The sequence below is a fragment of the Pristis pectinata genome, chromosome 5 (genome assembly GCF_009764475.1).
Source record: "Pristis pectinata isolate sPriPec2 chromosome 5, sPriPec2.1.pri, whole genome shotgun sequence".
NCBI lineage: Eukaryota > Metazoa > Chordata > Chondrichthyes > Rhinopristiformes > Pristidae > Pristis > Pristis pectinata.
In genome coordinates this window covers 32215326-32238367 of record NC_067409.1, presented here as the reverse complement: position 1 = coordinate 32238367, position 23042 = coordinate 32215326, and the positions used below count along the sequence as shown (strand labels likewise).

General features: G+C 39.1%; 1 protein-coding gene across 1 annotated transcript in view; it reads right to left on the bottom strand.

Moving 5' to 3' along the window:
- Nucleotides 1-1483: 1483 nt before the first annotated feature.
- LOC127570424 (phosphatidylinositol 5-phosphate 4-kinase type-2 alpha) overlaps nucleotides 1484-23042 on the bottom strand; it is a 172478-nt gene continuing 150919 nt past the window's right edge. The window contains exons 8-10 of the mRNA XM_052015995.1: nucleotides 13063-13315; nucleotides 6267-6370; nucleotides 1484-3624 (exon numbers count right to left, since the gene is read on the bottom strand). Coding sequence (XP_051871955.1) covers nucleotides 3544-3624; nucleotides 6267-6370; nucleotides 13063-13315 — 438 coding nt within the window. The 3' untranslated portion in view covers nucleotides 1484-3543. The remainder of the gene's footprint in view (nucleotides 3625-6266; nucleotides 6371-13062; nucleotides 13316-23042) is intronic.

Below are 23042 nucleotides of genomic sequence, written 5' to 3'. Positions count from 1 at the left end.
CTGTCCTTTGTACGCCAGCCCCCTCTGCTCAGCACAACAGTGTCCGCTGGTACAGTGGGTAGTCAGGTATTGCCGACATCTGACCTTCAGCATATCTTGGGCTTCCATGTTTCAAAGGCTGCGGTGTGCTGAAGCACAAACCGCTGACACCAAGCGTTTCCCCATGGAGTCACTGTCTGTCATTCACCTCGATTTGACCTAGTGATTATTTGTTAATAAAGTACAGGGATTTTGGCTTTTCCCCCAATTATTTGATCTTTGTTATTCCTCCGTGGAAGCTCATCCGTGGGCCAGATGTCTGTGTAGAGAAATTACAGATACTATTGTATGGTCAGAATTACTCACAAATTGAAAGGAAGCCATTATCCACAGTTACTGCCCTCCTTTATTTACTCACTCGGCCAGAACACACTGGCAGTTTCATGCTGAACTGTGGCATTTACCACCACAAGTGCAGGAAGTGTGGAAATCCCAAACGAATGCTCAAGTCCCAGGCCCTCTGGCCACTCTTCCCTTTGCTAACTGCACTCTCTCATTGGTCCAGTGGCAGGGTGTGAACACTGCTATTGCCCACCCCCAACATATGGCAATTCTCCTGCTGAACTCATTCCAGGTTCGTCATGATGCAGGAACAGCAAGTCCATTCACTCTAATGGACAAGGACGGCTGTGAGGGACATAGGATTGGGTGATACTCATTTGTTTGAAATAATTGAGTCAAGGACATCCAGATGCATAGAACAATACACCACAGGAATAGACCCTTTGGCTCACGATATCTGTGCCGACTGCTATGCCAAATTAAACTAATCCCATCTGCCTGCACCATGATCCATATCCTTCCATTCCCTTCACGCTCACGTGTCTATCTAAATGCCTCTTAAATGCCATTATTGTGTCTACTTCCCCAACCGTCCTGGCAGCATGTTCCAGGCACCTACTTCTCTGTGTAAAAAAAAACCTTGCCCTGCACATCTCCCTGAAACTTCCCACCTCACCTTAAAGTCTATGTCAAAATCCAAATCAGATTTATTATCACTGACTTGTATGACATGAAATTTGTTGTTTTGTGGCAGCAGTACAGTGCAGTTGACTAATCCTGGGGCATAGCTTAGTTGACTGTCAAAGTTTCTTTCAACTGTTTTGTGAATGGGGTTGGTTTGGTCTACGCATGACATCATATTGTTTGCAAGACCCTGCCATTTGGAATCAGAATAACTTGTGCAGAAAATTGTCAATAGTGGATCAGGAAAAGGTGAGCTCATACTTACCAGTTGGGTCAGTTAACTGGTAAGGATAGCTCACTGCCGGATGTATGTTCTAGCCCATTAAGGACTGCTCAAACACAGTAACTGGATAAGAACTCAAACTGCAGGCTGGGCATCAGTTCTATTTTTGCCCGAGTGCTTTAGTAAATGTTATGATAGGCAATTACACTTCAATCACCAGCATGAAAATAACACCACTAGTTCCAGTACTTTTTTGAGACAACAGGGCACTTTATTTCATAAAGCAAAGCTCAGGTATGGAGTGTGTCAAATGCAGCACTAGTACATATTTTATAAAGTTGCCTCACTTAAACAAAAATACATTTTATCTACATGAATGACTAACAGACAAAACATTCTGCATTGTAAGCTGCCAAAAAGATGTAAAATACACAGTTGAGCCACGGAAGGAAGTTTTTGTCCAAATATATTTGTACATGTACCTCTTTCTTCCCCCCTCCCCTCCCCCAGGTGGGACTGGTTTCTTGTAGTCCTATTACTAATGGAAACAATAGCATCCTACAGAAATTTTTAAATGAAAGTGACCGGCACAATGATTATGGAATTTTCTTTTAAATACATAAAATATATAACTGTACATTTACATTACAGTGTTAACATCACTATACCAAGAGTAACAAAACCATGTTAAATTATTACATACCCACATGGATGATATTGCCTTTGGCCACTGAAGATGCTGATACTCGCTAGAATCCTAGTACAATCTAGGTAAATTGCTACCTAATGTGAAGCATTTCTTAAAAAAAAATTTGCAGTCCAAACAGCAATGACACATTTTTAATAGGAAAGACATTCTGGCACTCCTTTGCTTGCTTAAATTCCCAACTTCTGGGGATGGCACAGCTGCTAATGAAATTTATATCATCATAAGAGCGTTTTCGATGATTTACCTCAAATAAAGGCACACTTGTTGCACAGTGTATTTTTGATGATATTAAGCACATTTTACTTAACAAGGCATAATCTTCATAATTAATGAGATGGTGGAAATAGTACAGAAAAGATTAATTCACAGATGAACACCAAAAAGTTTTAGGCAACCATTTATTACATATTTACATAACCCCCCCAATGTAATGTTGCAGGAACTTAAAAGGCAACCACGAAATCTGAAATATTAATGTGTTTCTACAGGCCTATATGAAAGAAAAGAATTAATATTTGGAGCATTCCATATTTAATTCCGGGGTGGAACACTTAGATCATTGTAAGAATAGGCTTTATCCAAGGGCATTTTATTGGAAATCATATTTATGAGAGAAAGCTGCTCACTATGTGACACGTGTGGGTTGCAAATCCCAGAATAAGAATTCTTTAAAATCCTGGACCTGGTTTTTGCTTTGTGAAATTAATTTGCGCTATTCATTATGATGTGTAGTCTGAAGTATTACAAATGTTATTTTGCTTCCCACTCTATTTCAATTACTAACACAATGGATCTGATGTGTACAAAGTAACCCATGTGACTTCATATTCTTTATCTTACACATTTTTTCAAAATGAGAAATTAGGAATGTAGTAAAATGTTGCCCAAAATCATTTGAAATAAAAATAAGGCAGATCTCAACAATTAAAGCACATCTTTTCTGTACTGTATAACAACTCTGCTAATTTATTGGAGGGACTGAATTTTTTTTTAAATTGTATTCTTAATTGGACTTTGTCCCTGAAAGAATTATAACTTTAAACACCTATAGTACAAGCTTTCAAAAGTGGGGATGAGACAAATTTATTTCTACATAATTTTTTTACAGTATTTTATAAATTTTATGACAGAATTCCCTTTGAAGAAATGATAAACCATGAAGCTACGTTGAGGAGTGCCAGTGTGCACAACAGAAGTGTAACAATAGCAAGTTAAACAAATACTGCTCTCCACCTTTCAGTTCAAGTGATAAACCGATCCACAGTTTATAATTTGATACCAGAAATTACTGTGTGTCAATTAACATGCAGTTTCTTTCCATTCATCAAAGTACCTCTCCCCACAAAGTTCCATCACAGCTGGTCTCAGCGTTGCTTGTGCAGTGCACTCCAAAGGTTTTTATATTCTTCCCACAGATCAAAGTCATTAATTGGGAGAATTGTGCTGGGATTTTCAGGAAGCAGTTAAAGCTATTTTCCGACAGTCATAATTAGAAGATGTAAACAAGGGAATGCTTTCATCAAGACAAATGCTGTAGATGCCACTTCATTTAGCCCATTTCATTCCAATGTCATTGTCACCCCTCCCATTTGCAGCACATATTAGGCTATGTCAAAATACTGGTGATAAATTCCACAAAGCGCTTCGAGTACTGCTCTGGATTCACAGTGGAGATTTCTGCACCAGCCTATAAAATGAAGAATATACAATTATCACTTTCCATTTAACAGCTTTCTTATGCATTTACTTAAACAGACTTTGCCAACAGAAGTCTTTGAATAAATAATTGTCTCTTTTAAAAAAAAATCCTTCATGGGAGTAACGTGTGGGCCAATTACAGCCATTCATTTCTTTCTGGTGCCTGGGCCTGAGGTATTATTCACTAGCTATTAATTATAAATTGTGGAAGGGAAGAAAGTTGTTTATACTCAAACCTCTCATCAAGGTGAGGAATGTCAATATTGGCTACTGGAATAATTTCTCATTGCCATATATATCCAGCTGTGGAGAGCTTTTGAAGCATACAGACAGACATCCAACAAGCACACAGATAGCTCAAAAGACAAATGTCAATTGAATTTGTTGCTGATGGCATTGCTTGAATGTTAAATATTGGGCAGCTCTCCGCACATCATCGTAATTGCCCAAATTTTCCTAAGCAAGTCTTGCCAGGTGCTGCCCATATCATTCATTCACCCAAAACTTATCATCTTAGTATCTGGAAAGTCAAATTCATTGGTCCAGATGGTCCTGGAGCCAAGCGATGAGGCTGAGAGTGGTGACAGAGCCTTGAAAGATGTAATGTGACGATATGGGTAAGCCAAAACCCTCCCCACCCATGACACACCTCTGGAAACCTTTGATAGACGCCTTGTGTTTAGTATTTCTGCCAAAGCTGTCAGAGACATTTGGAAGCATTGAAAAAAGATTAAAATATATATAACAAAAAAAATACATTCAACGAAAAGCACTTAAAAATAATTTAAAATGTTATACCAAACACACACACACAGACACACATATATATAAAAAGCAGGACTAGGCCTCTTGGTCCCTTGAGTCTGCTGCACCATTTAAGTTCACGACCAATCTAATTGTAAGCTCAACTCCGCATTCCTGTTCAGTCGTGGTAAGCTTTCACCCCCTTGCTCATCAAGAACATATCTACCTCTTCCTTAAAAATATTTAAAGACGATGCTTCCTCTGCCCTTTGGAGAAGAGAGTTCCAAAGATTCATGGCCCTCAGAGGAAAGATTTTGCTTCATCTGTGTCTTAAATTAGTGACTACTTAATTTCAAACAGTAATGCCTAGTTCTAGATTCTTCCACAAAAGGAAATGTCCTTTCCGCATCCACCAAAACCCCCCTAGATCTGATATGTTTCCATCAAAGTCAGTTTTAAACTGCAGCATGTACAAACCAGGCCTGCCCAATCTTTCCCCATAAGATAAGCCTGCCCATTCCAGGTACTAGTCTAGTGAACGATCTGAACTGCTTCCAATACATCAATATCCTTCCATAAATAATGAGACCAATACTGTACACAGTATTCGAGATATGGTTTCACCAATGCCTCATATAGAGTCATAGAGCTGTGCAGCACAGAAATGGGCCCTTCGGCCCACCATGTCCATGCTAACCTTTCTGCCCATCAACGCTAATCTGATTTGCTCGAATTAGGACCGTATCATTCTATACCTTGCCTAAGTGTAAAGTAAAACAATTATATTTTTTCCACAAATACTTAAAAAAAAAAGTAAGCTAACTTACTTTTTACTCATTACCTTTCTTCCCAGCAGCCTTACAAATTACTAACATTAACTATCAATTCAAATGAATTGGGGACTCTGCATTAGATCTAAGCTGGTGTAGGATCCAAGAACAGATTCCCCAGTCCTAATAAATACTGGCAGTTCCAAACAGAACTGCTGTCAAAATGCAGAAAATCCAGGCCAATATGTTTTATTTTCACCTGAACAGGCAGATAGGACTAAAAGATGGAGAGCTTCCAATAGGGTCACACCTCTTCAGAATGGACTGCTGTGTGAAGCTAGATTATGTGTGATTTGGACCTTAGCGGAACCTACTGTCTTAAGTTAAGGATAGGTTTAGGGTAGCAGGATAGTTTTAGTATTCACAAACAACATCTACAGTCATCTAGAATTAATCAAGGAACAAAAATGCCTTCAACCTAAAGTTATGCTTGGAATATTGAGAGCAATTCTGGGTACTGTATCTAAGGAAAGATGTACTGATCCTGGAGAGGGTCCAGAGGAGATGCACAAGAACGATCCCAGAAATGAAAGGCTTAATGTATGAAGAGCATTTGATGGCTCTGGGCCTGTTTTCAATGGAGTTCAGAAAGGTGGTGGTGGGGGGGGGGGGGGGAAATCTCATTGAAACCTATCGAAAACTGAAAGGCCTGGATTGAGTGGACATGGAGAGGATGTTTCCATTAGTAGGAGAGCCTCAGATCCAAGGGTACAGTCTCAGAATAAATGAACGTCCCTTTAGAACTGAGATGGGGAAAATTTCTTCAGCCAGATGGTGGTGAATCTGTGGAACTAATTGGCATAGAGGGCTGTGGAGGACAAGTCATTGCATGTATTTAAGGCAGAGATTGACAGGTTCTCAGTTGGTAAGGGGTTTAGGAGTTAAAGGGAGATGGCTGGAGAATGGGGTTGAAAACAAAAATCTGCCATGAATGAATGGCAGAGCAGACTCGATGGGCAGAATGGCCTAATTCTGCTCCTATATCTTACACTCTTCAGTTGTGCTTCTTAGACCTCAAAGCGATTATGTAAAGGATATGAAAGCAGAAATTACTTACACCATGTTTGACCGTTTTGGCAGCATGTGCTGCTTTCTTCTTTGCATCATAATGTGTCAGAATGTCAATAATTCCCAAGAAGTACACCTCCTTCCTCTGGGAATCTGGAAGATAAATGCAGAGCTTATGAACAAGATGTAGTTGTAACAGAGGCAAAGATGCATGATAAAGTTGGAAAATATTAAATAAAGTCATTATTACTGTGAACTACCTTGTACAGAACAAGTTGCAGTGGGAACATCTGTCAAATGGCAACAGTACTTTCTAACAAATTTCTTAATTTTATTTTACAATTGAAGAACGTTTATTCTCATTGTGATTTAATGAGCTATTTTGCATCTCATAAATCCCACAACATCACCAGGTTTTGGACTGGATACTAATGTAATGGCAAATCAATAAGATGGCACCAGGTGTCAGTGGATATTCAAAATGCTGACTCTGCAGAGGAAGTGGAGCGAGGGGAGAAATTGAAGCAGTCTGCTATAGACAAGAGAAATGTCTAATAGGAATAGTACTTCACATAAGTATCCTCCAAAGATTTTTTTTCTAACATTTCATCTATGTATAGAAGTAAATTTGAATTATTTACACTGTAGAATTTGAAATTTATTTTGAATATTTAAAGCATTTTCTAAAAAAAACATCTCTTATGTAAGGCACTATTTGGGTTTCTGTTTGTAAAAATAAACAAACCACACTGGTGATTCTTGGCAAAGGAGTCAGTTATTCTTTCGTTATTTATCTGTACTTGACAGAAGGAAATGAAAAGCTGCAAATGTATCATGCTTATTTCCTCATAATTTTAGAATGGCAAATTTGTATATTTTGATTTGATGCCAATTATAGGTTAACTTAGGGGAAAGACGGGCATCATTTAGTAGACTCCACCACAGAAGCTCAGTTTATCCGAGTGTAGTTTTGTGTTTCTATTGAGCCATCTAGTAGGCAAGACTGAAGGCCAGCCATGCAACTGTAGACATTAATTTACAAAATAGGTTAATCTGCTACCAGATTTGATTTAGCCTGAACCTTGTTTACAAGTTGACTGCAGTGAATTTGTCATATTCACTGCAAACTATCAAATTTATTTCAAAACAAATGGAATTTTTAAAATTCAAAGCTGAATGAGTAAAATAAAACAAAATCACTCAGTTGGTAAGATCATGAAAGAGGTTGCAGGAAAGCAAAATACTGCAGATGGTGAAAATTGGAAATAAAACAAAATGCCAGAAACATAGCACTTGTTATTTTGTTTCTTTATTAGTGTGAGTTTGTTCGAGTCAGTTATCAGGTGCAGAGTGAAATCGTCCCATGCTGCCCACTATGTAATGTTATCCACATCTAGGCTTATCCTATAATAGCTAACCTGTCATTATGTACTCTGTAATGCTCCAATTTCTCTGGTTGATTGTATATTGTAGGCTGGAACATTATTACTTCGATTCTAGGATCTCAGTTTGACTATAATTTCGATTAATGGCTTTCCTCTGTGCCACAATTATGGGTTCAGCGTGGAGATTTCCAAATCATAACTTATTCAGTACTGCTGAAAAGCCGACATTAATTAGTATTGAACTGTTAAGTCTTGTCAATGCCAAAAAATATTGCTGGTGTGGAAAAAGTAATAATTTACAGTGATCAGTTCACTGGATTCTTGGCCAAGAATATCTTAGATTGGGTACATTGCTTTTATAGAGTAAAAGCTTTATTCTGCTCACATGGTAACATCTAACACTGATGCATCTGTCAAACCCGAGGGCAGAAACAAACCCGTTGAAGTGTGATATTGGAGCTATTACTGAAACGTGGATTAAAGATGGGTAAAAATGTAAATTTAATGTTCCTGGCTGCAGGGTTTTCAGAGAGACGTGGGTGGGAATAAAAACATCGGGAGGGGATTGATTAGTAACACAGGTTAAAGTAGTTTATGACTGTGAGGAGGATTGATATGAATAAAAAGATTAACAAATGACACTGTGGGTTTAACAAAAGAGCAAATATAGTGAACATAGAACAGCACAGCACAAGAACAGGCCCTTCGGCCCACAACGTCTGTGCCGACCACAATGTCAAATGAAGCCAATCTCATCTGCCTCCATATGATCCAATATCCCTCCATTCCCTTCATGTTCATGTGTTTGTCCAAAAGCCTCTTAAATGCCACTATCATGTCTGCTTTCACTACCACCCCTGGCAGCACGTTCCAGGTACCTGGCTCTCTCTGTAAAAACAACTTGTCCGCACATCTCCCTCAAACTTCTCCCCTCTCACCTTAAAGCCACACCCTCTAGTGCTGGGTAAGTAGCTCCAAAAAGCCAGAGGGAAGTAAACAGAGTATACAAAGAATATAAGAAAAGTGTAAATAAGTAAAGTGGTGCAGGGAGTCCACAGGGATTTCACTTCCCTACACTAACTGCACCAGAAATACGTACACAGCATCAAGAGTGCAGAATTCTTCTGTTCCTCTTCAGGTTAAACAGTGTTCATTAGATCAATTGCCTAAGAAAGGACCTTTGAAAGGACCTTAACTCTGTTTCTCTTTCCACAGGTGCTGCCTAATCATCATTTTTATTTCAGATTTCCAGCATCTGCAGCATTTTGATTTTCAATTGCACAAGACTCCAGTCAGACAGCAGCTGGTCATCACTTTACTTCAAGTTTGCAACAGTGTTAAAATGCATGCAGGGAAGATTTATGGGCATTTTGCCAGATCTAGAGATGTTTCCTCAGGATGATTGGTTTTCCTGGGGTAATTTTCTTTACAACACAGAAGGTCAAAGGGAGATGGACCTAACAGGAATGACCTTTTATTTAAAGAAAGCAGAGTGATCAATTAATAGGGAGCAATGATTTAATGCAATAGGCAGGAGTAGAGATGTGTTGAGGAAGTATTTTTCCCTCAAAGAATTGAGAGTCTGGAGCTAACTGCCCGGAAGGGTGGTACAAGCAGAACCCCACAACACAATTAAAAATGAGCACTTGAGAAGCCTAACCTACAAGGCTGTGAATGGGGAGCTGAAGTGTGTGATTAATCTCGTAAATTTTTTCAGCTGGCACAGATGCTATGGGAAGAACACCTTCCATCTGTGTCACAAACTTCTCCAACTCTACAGTGATTTTTAAGAATGACCATCCTCACCTGATGAACTGAAGTTCCCTCTCTCAAAACAGCACGATTTAGTAGGAGGGCGATGGCATTATTTGTTTACAACTGTCGCTGAAAAGGCTTACAATGAAGAATGATAGTAGCAGTAATTGTGGTAGTAATAATGATCATGGTAGTGTTGTGGTGGTAGTAGTATTAACAGCTGATATTACAATGTTTAAGCCAAAATGAAGAAACACCAGGGATCTAGATAAACGAGCCACACTTGAGAGCAAGATGCCAGGTTGCAGTATTCAAAACAACCTTGATTTTTTATTTGTGAAAAGTTGCAAAATTGCAACTTTAAAGGCATAACGGGAAGCTAGGCTAATTTTAGTTAGGAGTTAAAGTGTTCTGCAAATAAAGTAAAGCATACATGTGCTGCTCTTGTTTCTGTTAACCGCAATAAGGCTTTTGAGGAGATGCTGATAGCTACTTGTTATTTAGAAAGATTGCAAGCAAAGATGAGCCAAACCTGAACTGTATGGCTATTAAAGTTGATGGAGACAAGGGGTGTGAGCAGTTGTTCACAAAACTGGAGGTGTGCAGGAAGAATACAGACAAAATTGGAGGTCTGCAAGGCTGAACTGTCATGAAGTGCTGACCTGGATAGAGCATAAAGGTCACCTGGGGTCTTCAATGGCTGGAGCATTTTTGGCCTAAGGACTGGGAATTAGAGCTTAGCACGTGGAAGAAAGATTCACACAGGCTTAATGACCAGATGGAAAAACAGGAGGAAGAGGAGTACAGTCTGAAGATAACATCATCTGTGTCTGAGGGGCTGAGCTCCTTGTCAATGGTCGGCATTGCTAAGTATGAAATCTTGTACTTAAAAGACCCTTGATCTTTTAAACAAACTACTGGTTGCCACTCATTTTGTCTTCTCCAGGAATTGCTCCAGCCTTGAAAGGCCCAGAAAGTCACAAAGAGGAAATACCTTAAGCATGGAAATCCACGTACACTAATACCTAGCTCCAAACGTGAAACATCGCTCCTATGTTCTAAAGAAAACCAAGGGGACAACAGACTAATTGTTTTAAGCTCAGTTGCAGAAAAGGAACTACAATGTGATTGTTATTTGAAAGGTCAGATAACAAAACATCTAGGAATAGAAAATATAATAAAAACTAGTGAATACAGATTTCTAAAAGTAATTCACATTTACCAACCTGATTAAATTATTTGAAGAAAGAGCCAAAGAATAAAAAAGGGACAGCACAGTAACTGTGGCAAATATGGAATTTCAGATGCTTGACAATAAAATGCCACAAAAGCCACAAATGAAAAGAGGGCACTCAGGCCAAGTAGGTGAATAGATTGAAACATGGCTGCAAGAATAAAAGCAAAGGAGAGGCAGCACAGAATGTTCCCCAGTTTGGGAGAGAGAAGTGGTGTTCCACACAGTTCTATACTGGGATCACAGACTATACCATATACATGTTGCAGTTGTATAAAGCGTTGGTTTGACCGCACTCGGAGTACTGTGTACAGTTCTGGCCACCACACTACAGGAAGGATTTGGTAGCAATAGAGGGAGAGCAGAAGAGATTCACCAGGATGTTGCCTGGAATGGAGGGCTGTAGTTATAAGGAGAGATTGAATAGGCTGAGTTTATTCTCACTGGAACATAGGAGGCTGAGGAGTGAATTTATGGAAGTTTATAAAATTATGAGGTGCATAGATAGGATAGATGGTCAGAGTCTTTTTCCCAGGGCAGGGAGTCTAGGTTTAAAACCAGAGGGGAGAAAATTAATGGAAATCTGAAGGGTAGGTTTTCCACCCCCCCCCCCCCCCCCACACACACAGAGGATGGTGGTTATCTAAATGAGGTGTCAGAAGCAGATACAATTACAATGACATTTGGACAGGTACTTGACCAGGAAAAGTGTAGAGGGATACAGGCCTAATGCAGGGAAATGGATTTGGTGTCGCACTCAGCATGGTTGAGGTGGGCCGAAGGGGCCCATTTCTATGCTGTAGGATTCTCTGATTCTGTTACATATGATTTGACCTCAGAAATTGGAAGAATAGTGTTGAAATTTGCAGATGATATTAAATTGGAAATAATGTTGAGGACTGCACCAAAGAAAAGCATAAAAAGTCTTGCAGAGTGGTGGACAAATGGAAAATAAAACTCAATCTACTCTCAATCTTCTCACAGTGAATGGTAGGGCCCTGGGGAGTGTTGTAGAACAGAGGGGCCTTGCAGTACAAGTACATGGTTCCCTGAAAGTGGAGTCACAGGTAGACAGGGTGATGGCATGCTGGCCTTCACCAGTCAGGGCATTGAGTATAAAAATTGGGAGGTCATGGTGCGGTTGCACAAGATGTTGGTGAGGCCGCACTTGGGAGTATTGTGTTCAGTTTTGGTCACCCTGCTATAGGAATGATGTTATTAAACTTGAAAGAGTGCAGAAAAGATTTACAAGGATGTTGCCAGGACTTGAGGGACTAAGTTATAAGGAGAGGTTGGACAGGCTTGGACTTTATGCCTTGGAGTGTACGAGACTGAGAGGTGATCTTATAGAAGTGTATAAAATCATGATGGGCATAAATAGGGTGAATGCATTCAGTCCTTTCCCAGGGTTGGGGAATCAAGAACTAGAGGACATAGGCTTAAGGTGAGAGGGGAAAGATTTAATAGGAACTTGAGGGGCAACAAAGGGTGGTATGTATGTGGAATGAGCTGCCAGAGGATATGGTTGAGGTAGGTACAATAACAAGTTGGACAGGTACATGGATTGGAAGGGTTTAGAAGGTTTTGGGCCAAACGCTGGCAAATGGGACTAGCTTGGATGGGGCATCTTGATCGGATAGGACCAGTTCTGCCGAAGGGTCTGTTGCTCTATAACTCTATCACTCTACTGAAGGCTGAAAGATAATGAATAAGAGAGCAAACATATCTGGGAGGTTAGGTGTATTAATCACTAAAAGTAACCATACAGATGATAAGGACATTTATTACAAAATAATGGAGCCAGTTTCTACAAAAATAGAATAACAAAGCAGGAGTGCTGTTGTATTTCTATAGAGCTCGATTAAACCACAGCCTGAGTAATTCATGCCATTCTGGCCTTCATACTATGAATTAACATGTCCAAGAATCAAATAAGTTGCAGGATATATTTACAAGGATGTTGCCTTAATGGAGAGATACAACTACCAAAGAGGATTGAATTAACTAAGGTTCCTTTTCCATGGAAAAGAGAAAAGATAAAATAGAGTTCTTCAACATTAATAAGTAATACATCAAAATAGATATGGCAAAACAGTTTCCATTGGTTGGAAAGTTGAGATCAAAAGCATAAATCTCAGACAGATATTAGCAGATCGAATGTGTGATTTAAATCATGAATACGTACATATGAAAAATAACAATCTATTTTAGAAATCAGTATCCTGATTGTCAAGCTCAATACATTGAGGAAAACTAGTAATACATTTACCAGAATTCCAGTTTGTACTTAATTGTCTTTATACAGGTAGTAGTATTTTTTTTTTCAGGTTGATTTAAAATGCCTAATGTTACACCGACAATTTTGCTCTCATTTCCTGTGTTAATATAATAATACCAAAAGTTATTTTGTTACAGTCACTGCAAACAATTTGCATAACTTAATGTACTTTTAATATTATACATTTACTTACTTTCATGGCTTTTTATAGCATACACATCAATAGTTGGGTCAAATTCACCAAGTGCTAATGGTCTTGAGCTGTTCAGTACATTTCCAGGGCTGTCTGGAGGTGTTCCACAAGATCCTGTCATTTGGCCTCCAGCCCCATCACTTTCTCCCTCATCCTCTTCATCCTCAAACTCCATTTCATCTTGTTCAGCTCGTTCAACATCATGAATACCAACCAGAAGACTGTAATCCATGATCTTCAGCTGAGCAAGAAACTTAAGTAAAATTACAGAAGGTGAAAAAGCACATACTTGTAACTAGAAGCAAAAAAGTTTATATTAATATAGTTTGAAGAATAATGAAGTCTAATAATTCAATCACATGAGAATAGATGTGTTACATTTAGGATGAGTTCCTTTGGACTTGGGGGAGGAAAAGGTCAGTTAAGGAAAAGGGCATGTCTGACTAACAGAATACCACTGAATAGTTCCTTCTGGTTTGAAAAACATTCACCCGTACTCTGTGCCTCAGCTAATATTGTATCCATTACTCTTTTATTCTATGAACTTCACATTTGCTAACATTCTTAACGTAGTGGTTTCTTCAAATGCATTGTGGAAGTTCATACTACATGAATAATATTAACTTCATCTCTGTTATGTCGTGTTGTCACTTAATCAATTTAATCAAACATGATGTGTTTTTAACAAATCCATGCTGACCATCGCTGATTATCTCATAATTTTCCAAATTAATTTTGTCAGTTTATTGGCAACATTAAACATTACCCTGTTTACCTTTTCTTTTTTGAACAGAATGTAAAATTAACACTCCCTCAATCCTCTGGCACAAAAACTTCTTATTTTTGAGGAGGGTTAGCAGAATATGATCAGAACTGCATCAAGACCACCATTACTTCTCTCAGCAACCTAGCAACACATATACTATCTGTACCAGGTCTCTTTAACACTATGAGCACCAACTTTTTAGTTACCACCATACTTTATATTTGTTATTTCTGTTACGTGATGAGACAGAGTCCAGAATATTGTATAGCAATGGTTGTTAGCATTTCCCCCTCTACTTGCCAATAACATCCACCTCTCATGAATGAATTAAAGGAGGTTTGCAGTGTAGTGTATGGCTTTGCTCAAATGATGCATTGTTTCATAATAAGGTTTGTTTTTACATTTTATAATGACTTGATAGATAAAACTACATTGATGTGACTAGATTTGTTGCCGCAATGCAATGTCTCTAATTGTTAGTTGGTTTGGGGTACTTCACAAATTGGAAATTAGTAGTATGATTTTCTTCCAGGACAAATCACATGTAAAAATCACTGCTTTATCCTTCTGCTAAGCTAAGTAAATGTCACTTTAACCTTAAACTTATTAGATAAATAAAAGTAAATTTTCACTCATCGTTGTTCAACCTTACTTAGATATCATATCTTCAGTATTTCCTAATATTAAAACAAATTATTTTAAGCAAAAAGAATGGCACAGAGGTTTGCATTTGAGGACATGTGTCGGGCATCAGAGAGCAATATGAAACAAGAACATGCATGGGTAAAGTTTTCCAGAAAGCATCAACCACAAGACCAGTTGCTGTGCTTGCAAAAACTGGGTTGTGCTATTTATAAAAGCAAGAACGCACAAACATAAAATACCATGCATCACCATGCTGTTATGAGTGTTGTATTATCTCCCCTTAAGGCTGCAAAAGTCTAAATTACATAATTATTTTATCACAAATACATTAATTTAAGGATTTCAGATAAAGTGCCTCTGGCATTTGCCTTTTTTGCAGTTTATTTATACATTCCAAATCGCTATATTCGTGTCTCCTCATTTGGGGACGAGGTGGTGGTTGGGGAGGGAAGTGTTGTTTTCTAGAAATTTGCATCAGGGTGCATGTCATCTTTGCAGTGTAATGGGGATTTGAAATGCGACAGGAAACGCATGCATGTATTTCCACAAGAAGCACACACTACAATTTATAAACACACACCATACATAAACACCATGATCTATTATAAAAATCAAACATCTGTGCACACTTCCTGTCAGCTTGTTTCATTAGAAATGCTACACTGCTCTCACTGAGGGTTAAGGATGTAATTACACCATGACAAGTTTAGGTAAACAGTTTCCATTTTAAACCTGGGCATAGAAATTTCTAATGGAATTATATTAAAAAAAAATGTATGACTTTAAAATGGGGTCTCCCCAATATTTGCATCCTCTTGCCCAATTATATTTGCCCTCTGTCTCTATTTCATTTCAAGGTCGAACTCAATTATAATTCCGTGTGTAATGCCACAGAGGATTGACTTATACATATGCATATACACGCACAAACCCACACCAGCAGATCTTCTGGCATTATTTAATGATAAGCCAGATGAGGCCTGACATGGACCAGCTGGGCCAAATGGCCTTTTCTGTTGTGATTTTTCATAACTCATATCCCTAGAACTTTATGAAACAATTTACTTCTAAAATATAAATATATTACTTTCTTAATTAAATACACACACACACATACATACTTTAAAGGGTGCAGAACAAATGTTTATAAAGCAGTGCTCATAAATGATGGATTGAGAGCAACTTCAGAAAATATTACAAGCAGTTTAAAATTCCAAAATTGCCACCATTATTTATAATGTATGGTTTTCATTTTCTCAAGAGTTCTGATTTTGTGCAGACAAACATCAATCCAGAGGAAGCTTTTGGCATGCTCCACATTCTAGGATGAGCCTCACATGTTGATCCTCAGTAAATGACTAATGAACATGGTTTCTTCATTGCAGGATTACTGAGAAAATTAACCTCGTAGATGTGTATCAAACAGCTATAATTCTAAGATGCCATAATGAAGCAGCTAATATATTAGAGGGAAGAGCTCAAATGACTTTTTGTTCATTCCTTACTTATGCTTTAAAGTTAAATCTGTCCAAATACTACTGCAACTATTAACTCACAAGACAAACGTGCTTTGGAATTGTGTTATTTCCAATAAGCAAGCCATTTACTAAATCTAACAATTGTTATAGATCAAGTCTTCAAAAACATATTTCATACCACAGGTTGGTATATTGTGCTGGTTTATTATTTAGTTGAAAAATAGAAAATTGGTATCAGGTCAAAACGTAGTGGAGCAGATAATGTTCTGTTCAGTCTGTACAGTCACTGGTGCTCTCCTACCCATTTGGTTCCTTTGCACACCATTCAAATCTTCTAAACTTTCCACCATATGAATTTATATTGATTACCATAAATATGAATTTATGGTAATCACGTCTTTAGAGGAGAGATTCAAGGTTATAAATGTCAAAGGACATAGAGAAAATATAGAAGGGCATTAGTGTGACTTGGACACCGATCCAGTAGGCAGTCTCATCCCATGGGTTAGGAAGTGAACACATCTGATTAATAGTTAAGAAAAAGAAGGTGCGATTGTAAGAGAATTTGAGAAACTGCAGTCAAAATTAAAGTGTAGAAGATCTCATGTGATAACGTCAAGATTGTTATTTGAGCCTTGTGCACATTTGGCTTGGAACAAAATAACTGAAAATGTGGTGATGTGGTGTGGGAAATAGGGGCTTCAATTTGGGGCTCAATTGAACAGTACTTGAGAAGGAGGAATGTGATCCATGCAATTACTCCCCTAACACTTCAGCTCAGGTGATTCCAGTATTCTAGTGAATCAAATAACTTAAATAACCCAGTCAGTAGTCTGGGCAGAAGAGGGCTTTAAATTAATAGTGGGGGTTGTGTGGGAAGGGGACGGTGGGGGGGGGGGGGTGAAATGGGATAGTGGAGGATTCAGGAAGAGGTAAATACGAAGTAAACAAACACAAGTTAAGACTGCAGAACAGAGTAAGGATTTGGCTCAAAATAAGCAAAATGTGTCAGGGAGAAATGGGGACTTTAACAAAGGTAATGGAACATCATTGACTAAATTGACACTAGGAAGAAACAGAAAAACAGTTAAGGTAAGGGTATCATTTCTGTACAAACCTTTTGCAATTATGTATACAAATTGAAAGCAGATCGATAGTAAAAGGTTTAATCTAATAACCACCATGGAGATCCAAGGCTGGTAATGTAAAAGAGAATGGAAAATAAACAGTAAAGAAAGCTTTGGTAACAATGTATAGGATAAAAACAGGAGGAGAAGGATAGGATCTTAGCTAGTAAAATTAAATTGTGGAATGAATTTGGCAGGAGCTAATAAAAAACAAAGGACAGAAAATGCTGGTAGGGTTAATTCATACCCTCTCAATAGTAATGTCAGACAGAGAATAAATTGGGAAATTATAAGAAAGATTGTGTCATACAGTAATCACAAATGAATCTAACCTTCCAAATAGACTGCACAGGCTACATTTTCAGTTATAGTCTTGAGGATGAGTTCATAAAATGGATTTAAGGTAGCCTTCTAGATAAATTTGACTGGGATCCAACTATGGAAGAATCTACATTTGGATCAAGTCTTATGCAGGATGATAAATAAACATGGTTTAAAATGGGAGAAGAGTGGTCATAACATGATAGAATTCTGATAACTTTTAGCATAGGTGTGAGGAACAAGTTGGGCAATGTGAATTATGGAACTGCATTAAAGCTGATGAATGGTGGTAAACAATGGCTACCATTTAAATAAATAATCCTTTATTCCAAACAATTATAAACTCCAATAAGAAATAACAAAATCTTACACTAAATGTTGTCCAATTATAAAAAAAAATTGAATACATGAATTACTAATAGACCAAAGGGAGGAACTTAAAACATTGCCAAAAAGAGCAATAACCTTGAAAATTAAAATCTGGAAGCACAAGGGACTACAGATTCTGGAATATGGAGCAAGAAAACAAACAGCTGGAGGAACTCAGTGGGTCAGGCAGCTTCTGTGGAGGTTAAGGGATGGTTGACATTTCGGGTCAAAACCCTGCAGCAGGTCTGAGAGTGTAGAGGAAAGATAGACAGAAAAAGAGGTGAGAAGGAGAGGTGAGCTAGGTGATGGGTAGAACTAGGTGAAGTGGGACTTAATGGGCAGATGGAGCTAGGTGGGTTGGGGAGAATGTAGAGACACAGGCTGGTGGGTGATTGGTGGAAACAGACAAGGGAATTTTTTTTTTAAGTGGGTAGATGGAGCCAGTTTGGGGAAGATGAAGGGGAAGGTAGAGACAGAAAGGTGATAAGTGAAACCGGGTAAGGGAAGGACGATGGGCAGATGTAACCAGATGGCGGAGGGGATAGAAAGGGTAGGCCAAGGGAGAAGAAACCCAAGTAGATAGGTGTGTGGGTGATGGGCAGATAGAATCAGGTGGGTGAGAATGGAAAACATGAACAAATGAAGAGTGAACCCAGCTGGACTAGTAGAAATGGGAAAAGAACATAGAGGGTGTGGGTTACTGAAATCAAACAGAAAAAAGTTAAAACAAGATATTAAAAATTATATAAGCTCCAATAGGCATGTCTAAAAAAAGTAAAAAAGTAAATATGGGTTTCTTATATGCAGAGACAGTAGAAATTGCAATGGGAAGTAAGAAAATAGCAGACACAACAATGTGTTCAGTAATTTATAAGTAATGTTGGTTTCTGGGAACAGAGTCCTTTATCAGTATCGGCGAAACAGGTCTACAGCGGATGCCATCTCCCTGGCCCTACACTCAGCTCTGGAGCATCTGGACAGTAAAGACACATACGTTAGACTATTGTTTATTGACTACAGCTCTGCCTTCAATACAACAATCCCAAGCAAGCTTGTCAACAAACTCTGTGACCTAGGACTCAACACCTCCCTCTGTAACTGGATCCTTGAATTTCTAACAAACAGACCGCAATCAGTGAGGGTAGGCAGCAATACCTCCGACACGATTATTCTCAACACTGGTGCCCCACAAGGCTGCGTTCTCAGCCCCCTACTCTACTCCCTATACACTCATGACTGTGTGGCCAGATTCTGCTCTAACTCCATCTACAAGTTTGTAGATGATACCACCATTGTAGGCTGTATCTCAAACAGCGATGAGTCAGAGTACAGGAAGGAGATAGAGAGCTTAGTGGAATGGTATCATGACAACAACCTTTCCCTCAATGTCAACAAAACTAAAGAGCTGGCCATGGACTTCAGGAAAGGGGGGCGGTGTACATGCACCTGTCTACATCAATGGTGCTGAGGTCGAGAGGGTTGACAGCTTTAAGTTCCTGGGAGTGAACATCACCAACAGCCTGTCCTGGGCAAATCAAGTAGATGCCACAGCCAAGAAAGCTCACCAGCACCTCTACTTCCTCAGGAGGCTAAAGAAATTTGGTTTGTCCCCTTTGACTCTCACCAACTTTTACTGATGCACCATAGAAAGCATCCTATCTGGATGTATCACGGCTTGGTACAGCAACTGCTCTGCCCTGGACTGCAAGAAACTGCAGAGAGTTGTGGACACAGCCCCGCGCATCACGGACACCAGCCTCCCCTTCTTGGACTCTGTCTTTACCTCTCACTGTCTTGGTGTAGCAGCCAGCATAATCAAAACCCCACCCACCCGGGACATTCTCTCTTCTCTCCTCTTCCATCGGGGTAGAAGATACAGGAGCCTGAGGGCATGTACCACCAGACTTAAGGACAGCTTCTACCCCACTGTGATAAGACTATTGAATGGTTCCCTTATACAATGAGATGGACTATGACCTCACGATCTACCTTGTTGTGACCTTGCACCTTATTGCACTGCACTTTCTCTGTAGCTGTGACACTTTACTCTGTACTGTTATTGTTTTTTACCTGTACTACATTAATGCACTCTGTATTAGCTCAATGTAACTGCACTGTGTAATGAACTGACCTGTACGATCGGTTTGTAAGACAAGCTTTTCACTGTACCTCGGTACAAGTGACAATAATAAACCAATACCAATCAGTACCTATTGAGAATTGGTTAACAGACAGAAAACAAAACAGGAAGGATCATGATATCTTTTGGTATGATGTAATTATCAGGGTACTATGAGAAATTGGGTTCTGCTGGTTGCAGTGATTTATTCAAGAGGATGTATCCCTGTATGTCTAAGCTTCCAGATGATATAAAGTTAGGTGGGAAAGTAAGCTACCAAGACACAAAATATGTGCAGAAGGATATAGATAGGTTAACTGAATGTGCAAGGACATCATTGATGACACATAATGTGAAGAACTAAACAGAACTAAAGGTAGGGCAGGGAATTAGGAAAGGAGATGGATTGTTAGCCTCTCTAGAGCAATCCTTAGTAATGGTGCACTAGGATACAGGGGCAAGGATGAGTGGCAGATAGTTCTTTGAGGAGGGACCGAGTGAAATTGAGTTATAATTCTCAAAGTTTCAAAGGGTGAGAGGTGAATGAGGAAGAATGACAAGGATGGCAATGTTTGGGAACCTTGGTGACGAGATATAAATTTAGTCAGAAAGGAAAAGGAGACATACGTAAGGTTTAGGAAGCTGAAATCCGACGGGGCCCTTGAGGAATATTAAGGGAGCAGGAAAGAATTTAAACAGGGAGGGCTAAAAGGGGCCACGTTCTTGGTGAATAGTATAAAGAAAAATTTCATGGCATTTTATTCTAAATGGGTACTTTGCATTGGCGTTCACTAAGGAGAAGGACACGCAGGATGGCGAGATCAGGGGGGGCATGTTGATATTCTAGGGCATTTCAATATCAAGAAGGTGACGGTGTTTGGTCTCTTGAGGAACGTTAAGGTGCATAAGTCCCCAGTATCCAATGGGATCTATCCCAGGTTATTAAGGGAGGCAAGAGAGGAGACAGCTGGGGCCATGACAGAGATCTTTGTATTCTCTTTAGCCACAAGTAAGGTCCCAGAGAACTGGAGAATAGCCAAAGTTGTTCCTTAGTTTAAGGGAAATTGGGATAATCCAGCAAATTATAAACCAGTGAACCTTACATCAGTGATAGGGAAATTACTGGGAAAGATTCACAGGGACAGGCTTTACTTGCATTTGGAAAAGCATTTATTATTAGGAATAGTCTGCATGGCTTAGTATAAGGGAAGGTGGTGTTTGATGAACCTGATTGAGTTGTTTTTAAGGAGGTGATGAAGATGATCGATAAGATGGATAGGGCAGTGGACGTTATCGACATGGACTTCAATAAATCATTTGACAAGTTCTCTCATAGTAGAGTGATCCAGAAGATTAAGGTACATGTGATCCACAATGACTTGGTAGATTGGTTTAAAATTGGCTTGGACATAGAAGACAGAGGGTAGTGGTGTAGGTGTGTTATTCTGATTGGAGGTCCATGAACAGTGGTGTTCCGGAGGGATCAGTGCTGGGGCCTTTGGATAAAAATGTAGGTAGACTGACTGGTAAGTTTGCAGACAACACAAAAACTGGCAGAGTTGTGGACAGTGAGGAAGGTTGTCAAGGGATACAACAGTATATGGATCAGTTGGAAATATGGGCAGAGAAATGGCAGATGGAATTTAATCCAGACAAGTGTGAAACATTGCACTTTGGAAGGTCAAATGTAAGAGAAAAGTATACAGTAAATGGCAGGGTTCTGAGGAGCAGTGATGTGGATGCTTGCTTTCATCGGTTGACGGGTTGGCTATAAAAGTTGGGAAGTCACGTTGCAGCTGTATAAAACTTTGGTTAGGCCACATTTGGAGTATCATGTGCAGTTCTGGTTGCCACCTTACAGGAAGGATGTGAAAGTTTTGGAAAGGGTGCAAAAGAGGTTCACCAGGATGTTGCCTGGATTAGAGAGTATTAGCTATACAGAGAGGTTGGACAAACCTGGATTGTTGGAGGGTGACCTGACAGAAGTATACAAAATTATGAGAGGCATAAACAGGGTAGATAGTCAGAGTCTTTTTCCCCGGGGTAGAAATCTGAAACACCAGAGAGCATAGCTTTAAGATGAGAGGGGCAAGTTAAAAGAAGATTCATGAGGCAAGCTTTTATTAAAAAAAACAGAGAGAGGGAGATGCCTGGAATGTGGTGCCAGGGGAGGTGGTGGAAGTCAATACAATAGCAACTTTTCAAAGGCATTTAGATGGGTACATGAACATGTAGGGAATGGAGGGATATGGATCACATGCAGGCAGATGGGATTAGTTTAATTTGGCATCATAGTCGACACAAACATTGTGGGCCGAAGGGCCTGTTCTTGTGCTATACTGTCTATATTTAATTATTTAAAACTTATCATGTCAAAAACCAGCAAGCGTTGGAAGGATGTTTAACTTTGTTGGATGTCTACAAGCAGAAGTCACAATAAAGGGTCATTCGTTTAGGAATGAGATGAGGAGAAACTTCTATCAGTTAAAGGACTGTGAACCTTTAGAATTCTCTGTTGTAGAAGTTTGCACACACACTCAGTCCATTGACCATTGAAAATATCTAAAACCCCTGACAGGAGATTCATGAGCTGGGTTTCTCCATCGCATTAGTTGGAGTCCCTGGTACTGCTCAGGGCCTCGTTGAAAGTAAATTTATTGCATGTATTTAATTATCTGGTTGTCATCGAGATGTATAGTTCTCCCTCTGAGAGGCAAGCTATTTGAAGTTTTGATACTGTATTTCACCTATTGCTTTTGATTATTGATTTTTTTTGGCAATCAAATTGTTGCATATTAAGTTGACAGTTTACCTCCATTGCTAAATTATGGTTGGACCAATTCTACTAACTGAGAAGTGATTTAGCCAAGTGGAATAGAAACAGCTACTTGAAGGTAAATCACTCACAGCAATGGAGGATAGTCAAGAGGTTTAGAGTCAACACTTCTCACAAAGAAAAAAAAGGGGTGGGTGGTAGTCAAAACTGGATGACAAGGTGCATAGAGGGCATGATAAGGCAAAAAAAGGAAGCTTATTCAGATGCAGAAACCTGGAAATGTAGGTATGAAATTAAAAGGGGAATTTGAAAGCAAAGAGAGATTATGAAAAATATTGGTAGATAAAACATATTAAAAATCTGAAGATCCTGCATAAGT